Source organism: Plecotus auritus (assembly GCF_963455305.1).
Source record: "Plecotus auritus genome assembly, chromosome: 9".
Taxonomy (NCBI): Eukaryota; Metazoa; Chordata; class Mammalia; order Chiroptera; family Vespertilionidae; genus Plecotus; species Plecotus auritus.
In genome coordinates, this window is record NC_137783.1 from 112840171 (window position 1) to 112854214 (window position 14044).

The 14044-nt window shown below is 40.8% G+C and overlaps 1 protein-coding gene across 1 annotated transcript; it reads left to right on the top strand.

The window, feature by feature from the left end:
* Window positions 1–12864: 12864 nt before the first annotated feature.
* On the top strand, window positions 12865–13804 carry LOC308233397 (olfactory receptor OR51C1-like; the record flags this gene model as incomplete). Its single annotated transcript, XM_080640327.1, is given in 2 exon segments — window positions 12865–13779; window positions 13781–13804. Coding segments are annotated over 2 exon segments (939 nt in total).
* Window positions 13805–14044: the final 240 nt, after the last annotated feature.

Consider the following 14044-nt stretch of genomic DNA (forward strand, 5'->3'; position numbering starts at 1 on the left):
AGGGTCACTGGGTTAAGTGGGAGTTCCATTTTTAGTTTTTTGAGGAAACCCCATACTGTTCTCCACAGTGGCTGCACCAGTCTGCATTCCCACCAGCAGTGCATGAGAGTTCCTTTTTCTCTGCATCCTGGCCTGCACTTGTCGTGGGAAAAATACTGATAAGACACCTCCTTAAGACATCTGTTGGACTGTCTCTTGGAATGCAAACAAACTAACTTTTTAAGACAACCCTCCCTTCCTCCTCATCAGCTCAACTTCAACACAGTCCCCCTTCCTTCCTTGTCTCCTAGCAACAGCAACCCCTGGCTCTTGAAAAAGAAGCAAATCTTTCTTCCCTGCCTTGTATTGACAAGCAATACACAGGCCCTTTTTTTTCCTTAGAAAGTAAAATAAATTTCCTCTCTGCATCTCTTCTCTTAGTTGTGAATTCTTTCAAGCCCATGTCACTGGCCAAAACCTAGCATGTATTACGTTTTAAAAAACATTTTCTGATTTGATATAACTAATTTACCCATACAAGTGTCTAGTAAATATTTCCACAGGGTATCCTATATTTCAAGCATCATGCTAATGCTAAGTAATGGGAATTAAAAAAAAGAATACAACATAGTTTTTACTGCCCAAGGTCTCCCAGTTTAGTGTAGAAAACAGACAAGTTAACCAATGATTATCAGTGTTAATAACCAATAATAAAGTGATCTTTTTATAATTCAAGCTATTTTCTATTTTGAAATCCCATCCCACTAGGTAGAAAAAAACTAATCATAAGAGTTTGAGGTATTTCCCATCTGTGTTCAAATTTTGAGCATCATATATCACAGAATTTGGGTAGATGGATCTGGCCAGCAATGTCATCTGATGTGAGATGCCTGTTTCCCTCTTTAGTCTTTAGTAAATAGTCCCTGTAGATTGATGTAAACTTATGGCTCCCTTAGAACTGCAGATATTCCCACCATTTTCGGACCACTCTTGAGCATATAAGTATTGGAGTCACCCTTGATTTCTGCCTCCTGAACTCTGTATAAAAACCTGAAAATCCTTCCAATATCTTTGAAAACATAACCAGAATTTAATCATGATTCATCACCTCCAAAAATGCTCCCCCTATCCAAATCACAAGTATCTCCCACTTGGATAATTTTAGCAGTTTCTTAACCATTTTCCTGGTTTCCATTCTTATCTCTCCCCACCACCCAATCTGTTTCACCATGGAAAATGTCTTGGCCTGAAATTTTATTCTTTTTTTTTTTTTTAAATAAATCTTTATTCAGATTATTACAGTTGTTTCTCCTTTTTCCCCCCATAGCTCCCCTCCACCCAGTTCCCACCCCACCTTCTGCCCTTACCTCCCCCCTACTGTCCTCATCCATAGGTGTATGATTTTTGTCCAGTCTCTTCCTGAACCCCCCATGCCCCTTTCCCCCTGAGAATTATCAGTCCACTCCCTTTCTATGCCCCTGATTCTATTATATTCACCAGATTATTCTGTTCCTCAGGTTTTTAATTCACTTGATTTTTAGGTTCACTTGTTGATAGATATGTATTTGTTGTTCATAATTTTTATCTTTACTTTTTTCTTCTTCCTCTTCTTTAAGAATACCTTTCAGCATTTCATATAATACTGGTTTGGTGGTAATAAACTCCTTTAGCTTTTTCTTATCTGTGAAGCTCTTTATCTGCCCTTCAATTCTGAATGATAGCTTTGCTAGGTAGAGTAATCTTGGTTGTAGGTTCTTGCTATTCATCACATTGAAAATTTCTTGCCACTCCCATCTGGCCTGCATAGTTTCTGTTGAGAAATCAGCTGACAGTCGTATGGGTGCTCCCTTGTAGGTAACTAACTGTTTTTCTCTTGCTGCTTTTAATATTCTCTCTTTGTCTTTTGCTCTTGGCATTTTAATTATGATGTGTCTTGGTGTGGTCCTCTTTGGATTCCTTTTGTTTGGGGTTCTGTGCGCTTCCTGGACTTGTAAGTCTATTTCTTTCACCAGGTGGGGGAAGTTTTCGGTGATTATTTCTTCAAATAGGTTTTCAGTATCTTGCTCTCTCTCTTCTTCTGGCACCCCCATAATTCTGATGTTGGTACGCTTGAAGTTGTCCCAGAGTCTTCTTACACCATCTTTGACTTTTTGGATTTTTTTTTTTTTTTGCTTTTTGCTTTTTTGGTTGAGTGTTTTTTGCTTCTTTGTATTTCAATTCTTTGACTTGATTTTTGTGTTCCTCTAGTCTGTTTTTGGGTCTCTGTATAATATTTTTTATTTCAGTCAGTGTATGTTTAATTTCTAGTTGGTCCTTTTTCATATCTTCAAGGGTCTCATTATATTTATCGGCCTTTTATAGGATATTCTTAAAAAGCCTTATAACCGTGGTTTTGAATTCTATATCCAGTCGTTTGTTTTCCTCCATTTCTTTCGTTTGTGATCTGATTCTTTGACCCCACATTTTCACTGCTTCCCTGAGTTGGTACAGTAGATTTGTGTGCCAGGTTTCCAATATGGCCCAGTGGGTCTGCCTTCCCAGTTAACCTGAGGTGGACACTCTTGGTGCACCCCTCTGTGGACTGTGTGTACATCCTTGTTGTAATTAAGTCTTGATTGTTGGTATCACTGGGAAGAATTGACCTCCAGGCCAGTTGGCTGTAAGGATCAGCTGTGTCTATGCTGGGAGAAGTTCGGTGCTGGAGACAGCCTTATAGGATTAGACTTGCCAAATTGCAATAGCCTCTGTGCTCAGCTTGGATGGGGTGGAGTCTCAGTCTTGGCTTCCCGTCAGCCTTGCCCTTGCGCGCACATGCGTGCCTTCAGAGCTCTGCCTTCCCCTGCTCCCGAGTCTCCGCCTGAGAGTCCAGACTCCCCCCACAAGAGCGTGGGTCCCCACGGGCTCGCCTGGAACCGGGGTTCAGTGCAGTCAGAACTGGGGCCCAGTGCAGTCAGGAGCCTCTGACTCCCTTCCACTAGGGAAAGCCTGTGGCAACCTCCGCAGCCTTTGTGCGCACTGGCACACGTGCGCGCCTTCAGTCCTCCACCTTCCCCGGCTCCAGAGACTCCGCCCGAGAGTCCAGAATCCCCCCACAAGAGCGTGGGTCCCCAGGGGCTCGCCTGGAACTGGGGCCCAGTGCAGTCAGGAGCCTCTGACTCCCTTCCACTAGGGAAAGCCTGTGGCAACCTCCATAGCCTTTGTGCGCACTGGCATGCGCGCGCCTTCAGACTTCTGCCTTACCCAGCTCCCGAGTCTCTGCCCGAGAGTCCAGACTCCCCCAGTAAGAGTGTGGGTCCCCAGGGGCTTGCCCAGAACTGGGGTTCAGTGCAGTCAGAACTGGGGTTCAGTGCGGTCGGGGGCTTCCTTCCCCCTTCCGCCAGAGAAAGTCAGCCAGGCTCTTAGCCGCCCTTCCTCTCTGTGCGCACAAAGACCCTTTGCTGTACCTCCAATTCTCTGTGAGCTTTTCTCTTTCCTTCTAGTTGTAGAATTTTCACTCAGCCAGCTTTCCCGTGGTTCTGGATGGTGTCCGTTCTGTCTTTTAGTTGTAGTTTTGAAATTGTTGTGCGAGGCAGCAGTTTAGGTGCTTACCTATGCCGCCATCTTGGTTTCTCCTGAAATTTTATTCTTTATAATGCAACTAAAACAGTAACAACAAAACAATATCTTATTTTGCATTCTATGTCCAATCTATTATGTCAGATGTTTATGGTAGGCAAAATAATGACTCATGAAGACGTCCACATCCTAATGCCTGGAACCTGTGAATACGTTACCTTTACATGCAGAAGGAACTTTGCAGAGATGATTCAAGTTGAAGATGTTGAGATGGGGAGATCATCCTGGATTATCTGGGTGGGTCTAATTTAAGCAAATGAATCCTTAAAAGTAGAGAACTAGAAAGATGATAGCATGAGAAGAACTTGATTCACTGTTGTTGGCTTTGCAGATGACAGAAGGAGATCATGAGCCAAGCAATGTGGGAAGCCTGTAAAAGGAGAAAACACGGGGTTTTTATTCTATTCCTTTAGAAAGGAATGTAGCCCTGCAGATGCCTTAATTTTAGCTCAGTAAGACTCATTTCAGACTTTTGACCTACTCAACTGGAAGATAATAAGTTTGGTAGAAGAATCCATTATTACTTTGACTTATGCTGTTACCAAAAATTAAAGGGTTTAAGTAATTATTTAGGTCTCTCAGTTAATAAGTGTCACAAGTAGTATTCAAATCTTGGGCTATTTCGAGACCTTTTCAGTTTTTAAAATTCCTTCCTTAGACTCTAAGGCTTAGAGAATCTATCCTCCTTATAATACTAATTCCTGTTCAAGTCATTCTAAACCCTACAGCACACATGCTTGTTAACACATTGTCACTTGTGTAAGCTCATATTTGACACATGAAGTTTTGTTCTCTTGTGTCTCCTTACAATGAACTCCTTGAGATCTTTGAAACCATTTTCTCTATCAGGCTGGGCAAATTCTAGGGCAGTTACTGATTTCCCATTAGTTTCAGAAATGACTTGGGAATGATTACATTTATTTTTACTTTGGCTGAAAGAATGTGACTTTTTTTCTCAGAGCAATAGTTACTACAGGATTATCACGTACATTCTGTGCCAGTGCTTGGTGCAAGCTCTTGGAACTGGTGTGATACTGGTACAGCACCAACACACACTGGCACACTACTTTCAAAATATGGCTCTTCTCACTGCCCTCCTCTCCCCCAGCCCAGCAGAAGAGTCACTGGTAATTTGATTCATTCTTTTAAAAGTCTGAGCAAAGTGTTCCTTAATAAAATCACTTAGCAACAGAAATATGCAGTTGTCAATATCAATACCATTCACCCCAGGAGACATACCACAGTCTGTGACGTCATTTACCTTCATATTAATGTTTTCCAAACTTGTTAATCCAAACAGGAAGCGCAGAAATAGAAACAAGAAAACTGTGCCATAGGGACTTGCAATAAATATTATCTACTGAGTGTCAACATTTTACTACAGTCAATAGTGAGATATTCTTGCCTATAAAATCAGCAAATATATATTTATTTAATTTTTATTGCATTTTTTACAGAGTGGAAGAGAGAGGGATAGAGAGTTAGAAACATCAATGAGAGAGAAACATCGATCAGCTGCCTCCTGCACGCCCCCTACTGGGGATGTGCCTGCAACCAAGGTACATGCCCTTGACTGGAATTGAACCTGGGACCCTTCAGTCTGCAGGCCGATGCTCTATCCATGGAGCCAAACCGGCTAGGTCATAGGGCAGCAAATATTTTTTTAAAACATAATACATGTTAGGGTTTGGTCAATGATGTGGGCTTGAAGGAATTCACAACTAAGAGAAGAGATGCAGAGAGGAAATTTATTTTACTTTCTAAGGGAAAAAAGGGCCTGTGTGTTGCTAGTCAATACAGGGCAGGGAAGAAAGAGTGGCTTGCGCTTTTGAAAGAGCCAGCAGTTGCTGTTGGTAGGAGACAAGGAAGGAAGGGAGATTGTGTTGAAGTTGAGCCAATGGGGACGGAAGGGAGGGTTGTCTTAAAAAGTTAGTTTGTTTGCATTCCAAGAGACAGTCCAGCAGATGTCCTAAGGAGGTATCCTATGACTATTTTTCCCAAGCCTGTGAAACGAGCTTAGAAAGTTATGAAGAGTTCAAAAAGGCTTATCTGAAAGGGAGTGGGGAGGGAACTTTCTACTAACTAGAGGGTCCCTGTTGTGAATTATCCCTGAGTTGTTAAAACAGTGGGGCGGGGGGGGGGGGGGGGGGGGAAGAAGGGGGTGGCAGTGGTGGTGCAAAAATGCAACCTTGAGAGTATAGTCTTATTTCCTCCCCCTGTTTGAATAGAGGGGCAGCTTGAATCAGGGGAGCCAGCAATCTTGGCATCTAACTACCAGGTGCTTCTCATAACTTGTGCAAGGCCACAGCAAAGGAAGAGAGAGGCCTTTTTCTGTCCTTACAATACACAGAGTTATGTTTCTGTGTTTGGTGGACTAAGCACTGTTTTATGATATCTGCATGAACTTTCTGGAAGTGGATTTTCCAGTATATTATTGCCTCAACAGGCCCATAATATTCTAGCAATTCATGCAAAGCAAAATATCAGAGGGAGGCACAGGCCATGTTTTACAGAGAGGATCATTGATTGTAGCATTATTCACAGTAGTAGTCAAAACTGCAGGTAACAAAAATTCTCAGTGACACAGAAATAAAGGACTAATATTCAGTTGTAAGATGTTATACAACCTTTAAAATTCAGCCATGTACTAGCAGCTGATATGGATGGTCATGCTGAAGCAGGAAACAGAAAAGCAGAAGTCAGGGCTGAGAGTCGTATAAAACAATAAATAATGTAAGTTCTGAAAGAAAAAGAGAGGATGAGATAGGAGTAAGTGGCCTGAGGCTTATGTATTCAAATTGTAGAAATAAACCTAAAGCAAGCAAACAATAATAACAACAAATGGTTGCTACGTCAATGGTTATTCTGTTTATGCCACTATTTACAAAAAAATACCTGGGTTCTATAATCTTTACTGACCCTCCATGGTCTGGTAAAAGTCTCATTTTCCTCTTTTCCTGGCTCTCGCCATGCCAAATTACTAGCAGTTCTACCCTGTTGATTTGGCCAACACCAACCATTCAATTTTAGTGGATAAGGAAAAGAAGCTCATTCTTACCGCTCATTCAACTTCTGGCTATTCTGATTATTCCTTATTTATCCCATTCCTCTCTGCTTCTAACATGTCTTGTATATGCTTCCACCAACATTCTCCATTCATTATTATAAAAATATTGTATAAAATCTATATATCTGTTTTTAAACAAGATCTGACTGTGCAACAGTGAACACAATAGACATTGCCCCAGATATTACAAAGTCTAGTGGAGGATATAGTTAAGTACATGAGAAATTACAAAACAGTGTTATAGTTACTCTAAAATGGGAATCAATAGAGATCTTTGCTACTGAAAGAACAATAGTATTGATATCACCTGAAAGCTTGTTAGAAACGCAAATTATTATATGTACTAAATGATACTTTGCATTTTTGCAAGATAGCTAAGGGACTCACGTGACAATCCTGTTTGAGAATGCATGTAGATCACATAAGTGTTGGGACAACCTAGCCTCATGTGTTCAAGGGAGGCTAATCAAATATATTTGCTAAAAGGAGATCTGAGGAAATAAGAATAATAACTATTTAAACGTACTTCTTGGCATAAAAGCTGTGCCAAGAATTACATTGCCTTGCAATGATCTAGTATATGGAAAAGGGTGTGAAGTAATTATTTCCAGGGGAGCTAGGAAGGAAGGCAGGAGAGTAGAGGGTAGTGCGAGGAGACGATAAAAGGTTAAGAAAATGTTTTAAGCGCAGTGGGCAGCTGTGGTGTTTCATCCCATAGGCAGACTGAGCACTATATTCAGAAACCACAAAGCAAGGCAACTGAAAACAAACACAAAAACAAAACAAAACCCAGTGAAATTAAAACACACACACAATATCCAGCTTAATTAATTTATCTTCAATTTTGAAATAAGAAAACTTAGGAAAAAAACTATTTAAAAATATTTTTATTGATTTCAGAGAGGAAGGGAGAGGGAGAGAGAGATAGAAACATCAATGATGAGAAAGAATCATTGATTGGCTGCCTCCTGCACGCCCCTTACTGGGGATTGAGCCCGCAACCTGGGCATGTGCACTTGACTGCAATTGAACCTGGGACTCTTCAACCCACTGGCCAACATTCTATCCGGAGCCAAACCAGGTAGGGTTGGAAAAAGCTATTTTAATTGTTATATAAATGTAAATTTTATAACAATAAAATATCTTTTGAGTTACATTTGAGGCAGAATTGAAGAATCAATAAACACCTAAGTATTGCCATGGAGAACAGGATGAAACAAGGCTCAGAGGTGAGCAAAGCTTGTCATGTTCAGATGTTCCCCATTTAGTGCTGTCAGTGTTCGGGATTTTGGCCACGTGTGTAGTGGTATCTCGTTTTTTAAATTTGCATCTCCCTAATGACATATAATGTGGAGCATGTTTTTATATGCTTGTCATTTCCTATGCCTGTACACAAGTTAGTAACAACCCCCAAGGTATTCATCATGCACTGAAAAGGTCTTGGGCTCTGAAACACATAGTATTGCACTAGTGTCAGTGAATATACTGTAGTTACTCAGCAACTCCTTGCTATATGGGTTGTCTTATGATTGCTGGGCACTGACAAATGAATGGGGAGTGAACTCATGGGAGATTCATTAACAACAGTTATCTCTTACTTTTGCACTATGCAAAGCTTTGATTTATAGCTGTTCAGAGGTCAAATTGCTCTTGAATGAGAACTGAAATCGTAGTTCATCTCCAGGACTCTCCTTTAGGGAAATACGAGTGAAGCTAGACTGAAAAGAAGTTGCCCTTTATAGTCTGTTGTTTGGGGCATAAAGAATTAGCAGGGCACAGCTGTATAGAGTTCTCTCCTAGGAATTTGTGTTTTTGCTGGGTTAAGGCCTCTCACGAGACAGCTTCTGGGCTCTTTATAAAGGCTCTCTTTCTCAAATCTGATAGCTCTCCATTCCTGAGAAGTCCCTGGGTTCTTCTGCAGAAGAGATATCTTTGGAGATGGGGCAGGACTGATGAGAGACTGTTTCCCTAGCCTTAGCACCTTTCTATCTGGCTTTAAAAAGATTCTCTGTTACTGTCTAAGGTGACTCTTCAAAGAGCAGGGGGTAGGATCAAGTAAACTCCCTTTCCAGACCTAAGAATTCTTCTTTGCATGAGGTCAGTATTGTAGTTTATCCAAGTCTTTTCTGAATACATCAGGGACTGTATAATTTTTGGATAGTTTATAAAACCAACAGTTTAGAGGAAATTGGTAACCTCAGTAGTATATATTAAACACATTTACATATTGTATGTATTCATATATTATGTCATTTAAAAAACAATTTCTATATTGTTCAAAATAGTCATTAAAATATAGACTACAGTCTTGAAGTTGTGAACATATGTTCATTCCACATTTTTTTTAAAAAAGTTGAAATTCTTTTAAAATAAAGAGTGGCAAAACATGTGGTTTGAAGTCAGAGAGAAGAAAGTAACATGATTCCTCTGAGCCTTGGTTTTCTAACCTGAGCCTCAGTTTTCTCATCTGTAAAAAGTAGCCAACAATACCCAATGCATGTTGCTGTGATAGTGATTGATATGAAGCTTTGTAGTTGGGGCAATCTATTTATACATTCTTGGTGATCTGGCTATAAGAATATTTAAGTCATAGCCCTGGAAGAATTCTCCTCAGGAGAGAACAAAGCATTAAAATGTATCTTTCCAAGAATAGTTATTTAATATTTGCTCATTAGTTTTAGTGAAAAAACACACTCAAGGGTGGTTTTAAAATCATAGAATTAAAAATAAACAAACAAAGAAAACAAAAACCAAAAAACCAAAGTTATTCCTGCCCAGAAGCTTCACTAATAGAGTTCCGTGCATTGGAATAGTCCTACTATGTTGCTTTGATTATGTAAGTTGAACTGAAAAAAGATTCCATAAGAATCATGCAGAGTTGTGGAAAGAAGGATTCAGAGAAAGAGCTATAATAAAGAAAACTGTTGGGTACTTAGGGAGTATTTAATACATTATTAGCATTGTTTTAAAAAGAAGGCTAGCTATGCCCTAGCTGGTTTGGCTCAATAGATAGAGCGTCGGCCTGTGGACTGGAGGGTCCCAGGTTTGATTCCGGTCAAGGGCACGTGCCTGGGTTGTGGGCCAGTAGGGGGCGTGCAGAAGGGAAAGCAGTTGATCAATGATTCTCATCATTGATGTTTCTATCTCTTTCTCCCTCTCCCTTCTTCTGGGAAAAAAAAAAAATGAAGGCTAGCTTGGACACTTAAATAATCCACTGGGGTCTCTTAATTTATTTGCTATAATAAAAAGAGCTTTAACTTGAAAACCTGCTTCCTCATTCTATCTAATAAAAGAGTAATATGCAAATTGACCATCACTCCAACATACAAGATGGCTGCCCCCATGTGGTCAAAGATCCTGCCCCCATGTGGACACAAGATGGCCACCACAAGATGGCCAGCAGGGGAGGGCAGTTGGGAGGGACCAGGCCTGCAAGGGAGGGAAGTTGGGGGCGACCGTGCCTGCAGGGAAGGGCAGTTGGGGGGGGGACCCAGGCTTGCAGGGGAGAGCAGTTGGGGGACCATGTCTGCAGGGGAGGGCCGTTAGGGGTGACCAGGCCTGCAGGGGAGGGAAGTTAAGGGCAAACAGGCTGGCAGGGGAGCAGTTAGGCATCAATCAGGCTGGCAGGGGAGTGGTTAGGGGGTGATCAGGCTGGCAGGCAGAAGCGGTTAGGGGCAATCAGGAAGGCAGGCAGGCGAGCAGTTGGGAGTCCTGGATTGTTAGAGGGATGTCCGACTGCCCGTTTAGGCCCGATCCTAGGGAGGGCAGTCGGACATCCCTCAAGGGGTCCCAGATTGGAGAGGGTGCAGGCTGGGCTGAGGGACACCGCCCTTCCCCCCCCCAACCCCCCCCCCCCCGTGCATGAATTTCATGCACCGGGCCTCTAGTCTTTAAAATAAAGAAGATATATTTTAAAGGTCCTTAATACTTTATCTAGAAAAAAACTGTCTTTATCACCATGTCTAAATTTGAGCAAAGTCCTAGCATCAAGGATAAATACGAGGTTAATAAGAATACTGTTAGTTTGTAATTTTTTCTTTTAATACTGTATATGCCAATTTGATTACATGACTTTTACATCTAATTTGAGGGAGTCATATATTAGGAATCACAATATGTGCCTGATAGTAAGTGTATCGGGTCTATAACTATGATTAGATGCAATTTTTTTTTTTTATTCAACACACACTCTTAGATGCTATTGCGCCAGGCATTTTTCCTGGCTCTGAGGTCACAGGTCTGGGAGAAACTAATGAGGTCTTTGTGTGTTCCTGGGGGTCATTTTCACCTTAGAGGCTATGCCTCTGCAATCTTTTTTTTTAGTTATTATTTTGATTTTTATTAATTTCAGAGAGGACGGGAGAGGGAGAGAGAGATAGAAACATCAATGATGAGAGAGAATCATTGATGGGCTGCCTCCTGCACTCCTCTTACTGGTGATGGAGCCCGCAATCTGGGCATATGCGCTTGACCAGAATCGAACTCTGGACCCTTCAGTCCACAGACTAATGCTCTATCCACTGAGCCAAACAGGGGCATATGCCTCTGTAGTCTTAACAGTAGATACTTCTTTTGTCTTTCCCTTAAATATTGCTATTTCCCAGGGCTGTTTCCTCAAGAATTCCTTTCCCTTAGATTTTATTACTCCAAGATATTTTTGCCACTCCTGTGACTTCAATCCAGACTCCAGTTTGACAACTCTCAAGACATTATCAGGAGGCCATCACTGAGGTTCTTGCATGTATGTCACAGGTGAAAAAGTGAGGCTTGTCTCACAACTGATGTCCAAATGCTCAGTCCAAACCTGTGAATTATATATATTTTTTGCATTGTCTCAAGTCAAGCTTTCCAGCCATTAAATTTTTAGTGAGTTCTCAAGAGGCTTTCTGCTTTGAACGTTTCTTCAGATACCCAGAGAAATACCTTCTTGGCCACATTTCCTGTAACCAGTTATTTTCACTTAAGTTGAAGCTACTGCCTGTTAACTGATGGGGGTGGGGGTGGGGGGCTGGGGGTGGGGGTGGGGTTTGAAATGAGACTCTCTGACTCTCCAAGTTAACTTACACTCAGTTATTTTCTTTTCAGTGTCATGTATGAACTTTCTTGGAGTACCATGTCAAATGCTAGTTCTGTCCCTTGTACACACTGCCATTTGGTAGGTATATACATATTGAGAGAAAGCATGCATCAGTGACTGAAAGAAGAACATCGACTTTAAAAACCAAGCTTTCTTTCTGTAGATAAAAATAAGGTGTCTGAAAAGTTAGTACAAGAATCAATATAAGGAACTTCTTTGATCCTATCAATTTCTTGATCTGGCTGAATACATGCTCATATCCTCCAGCAGTGATGGCTTCTTAGGGAAGTCCCTGCCTCAATATATTTTCAATGCCCTTTGGCAAAAACAGAACAAAAAGAAACTTTTGAGATATTTTCTCCAATTGATATTTGAGAGCTTCCAATGAGTTTCATTGTTCTTGTTGAGCTTACCTTTAGGCCATCTGTCTTTAGGAAGAATTTTTCTTAAATAATAACAGGTTCACAGCTTAAATATTAAACATTTTAATATCTTATCTATCACTGACTGTGGTCTATTTGAATAATTTTAATTGGTTCTTTCCCAGTATTTAGTTTTTTACCAATAGTTGTTTTGTATCTGTTCAACCAGAAGTCTTTTCTGATTGAATTTTCTGATGAATATTGAATATTATCTTTACTATCTTATTTTCATTGGGTACACAATGACTTATAAATCTTAATATCCTCTTAAGGTTTTTTTCCTTGGAAACTGATAAGTGAAGAAAAGCAGGATGAATTGCCTTTTGTGTTGTTGTATGGTTGCCCAGAACTAGCCTATTTGCCCATGAACATAGATTGTAAAACTGGAAAATGTTACCATTATCTATCTAACCTTCTGTTTCATACATACATGGAAATATGATATAACATGTAGGAGTCTTGCTAAAACCCAGGTGTCTTCATATAATTTAGTGATCTTTCTCTTTCTCTAGTTCACCCAAGATTAACTCTAAACCTAAGAAAATAATATCTGGGTATGCACTTCACTTCTACTGAAGAACAGGACAAGGTTTATAGTAATCCTACTTTATGCAATATATAGAAGAGAATGAAAACTATTTTCTTCCCTATTTTTACAGGATATGCTTTTCTTTCCCTAGGGAAAGCTATTTCCTTCACTCATCATGCCATCCTTCAATCAGAGCATCTTCCACCCTGCAGTTTTCTTCCTTACGGGCATCCCTGGTTTTGAAACTTACCATACCTGGATCTCCATCCCATTCTGTTGTCTCTATGCCATTGCCATCTCTGGAAATGGAATGATCTTGTTTGTCATCATCACTGAGTCAAGCCTTCATGAACCCATGTACTATTTCCTCTCTATGCTATCCTTCACTGACCTAGGATTGTGCCTTTCCACATTGGTCACCATACTGGGTATTTTCTGGTTTAATGCTCGAGAAATCAGCTTCAACGCCTGCATTGGCCAAATGTTCTTTATCCATGGTTTCACGTTCATGGAGTCCTCAGTACTCCTGGCAATGGCCTTTGACCGCTTCATTGCCATCTGTAACCCGCTGAAATATGCCATAATCTTAACCAACTCAAGGATCATCAAAGTGGGCTTTGTAATAGTTATTAGGGGAACAATAGCTCTAGTGCCTTTACTTCTGCTCCTTAAGCGTCTGTCCTTCTGCCATAGTCATGTTCTACACCATTCATACTGTTTCCACCCAGATGTGATGAAGCTTTCGTGCACAGACACCAAGATCAACAGTGCATTTGGCCTGTCCATTGTTGTCTCTACTGCTGGCTTAGACTCCATTTTGATCCTCCTCTCCTATGTTCTGATCATCCACTCTGTGCTCAGAATTGCCTCCCCAGAGGAAAGGAAAAAGGCCTTTGGAACCTGTGTCTCACACATAAGTGCTGTTGCCATTTTCTACATCCCCATGATCAGCTTGTCACTGGTGCATAGATTTGGGAAGCACGCCCCTCCCCTTGTACACACTCTCATTGCCAATGTTTATCTACTTATCCCTCCTGTAATGAATCCCATAATCTACAGTGTAAAGACCAAGCAAATTCGTAAGGCTGTGCTCAAAATATTTCTTTCTAAGCTAATTTAGGAAATTTTTAGATTACCATATCTTTACAAAGTCTTCTCTAACTCATATTTTATCATCTACCAATATGAGTTACAACTGTACCTTGAAAAAGCATGTTTCTATATGCTTCCACTCTATTGTGATGAACTGGTAATTTACTAATCCCTTCACCTTCTTTTATTCAGCCACTCAACCCATCACCCCTCTGACAGCTGTCAGTCTGTTCTATGTATCCATGCCTCTGTTTCTACTTTGT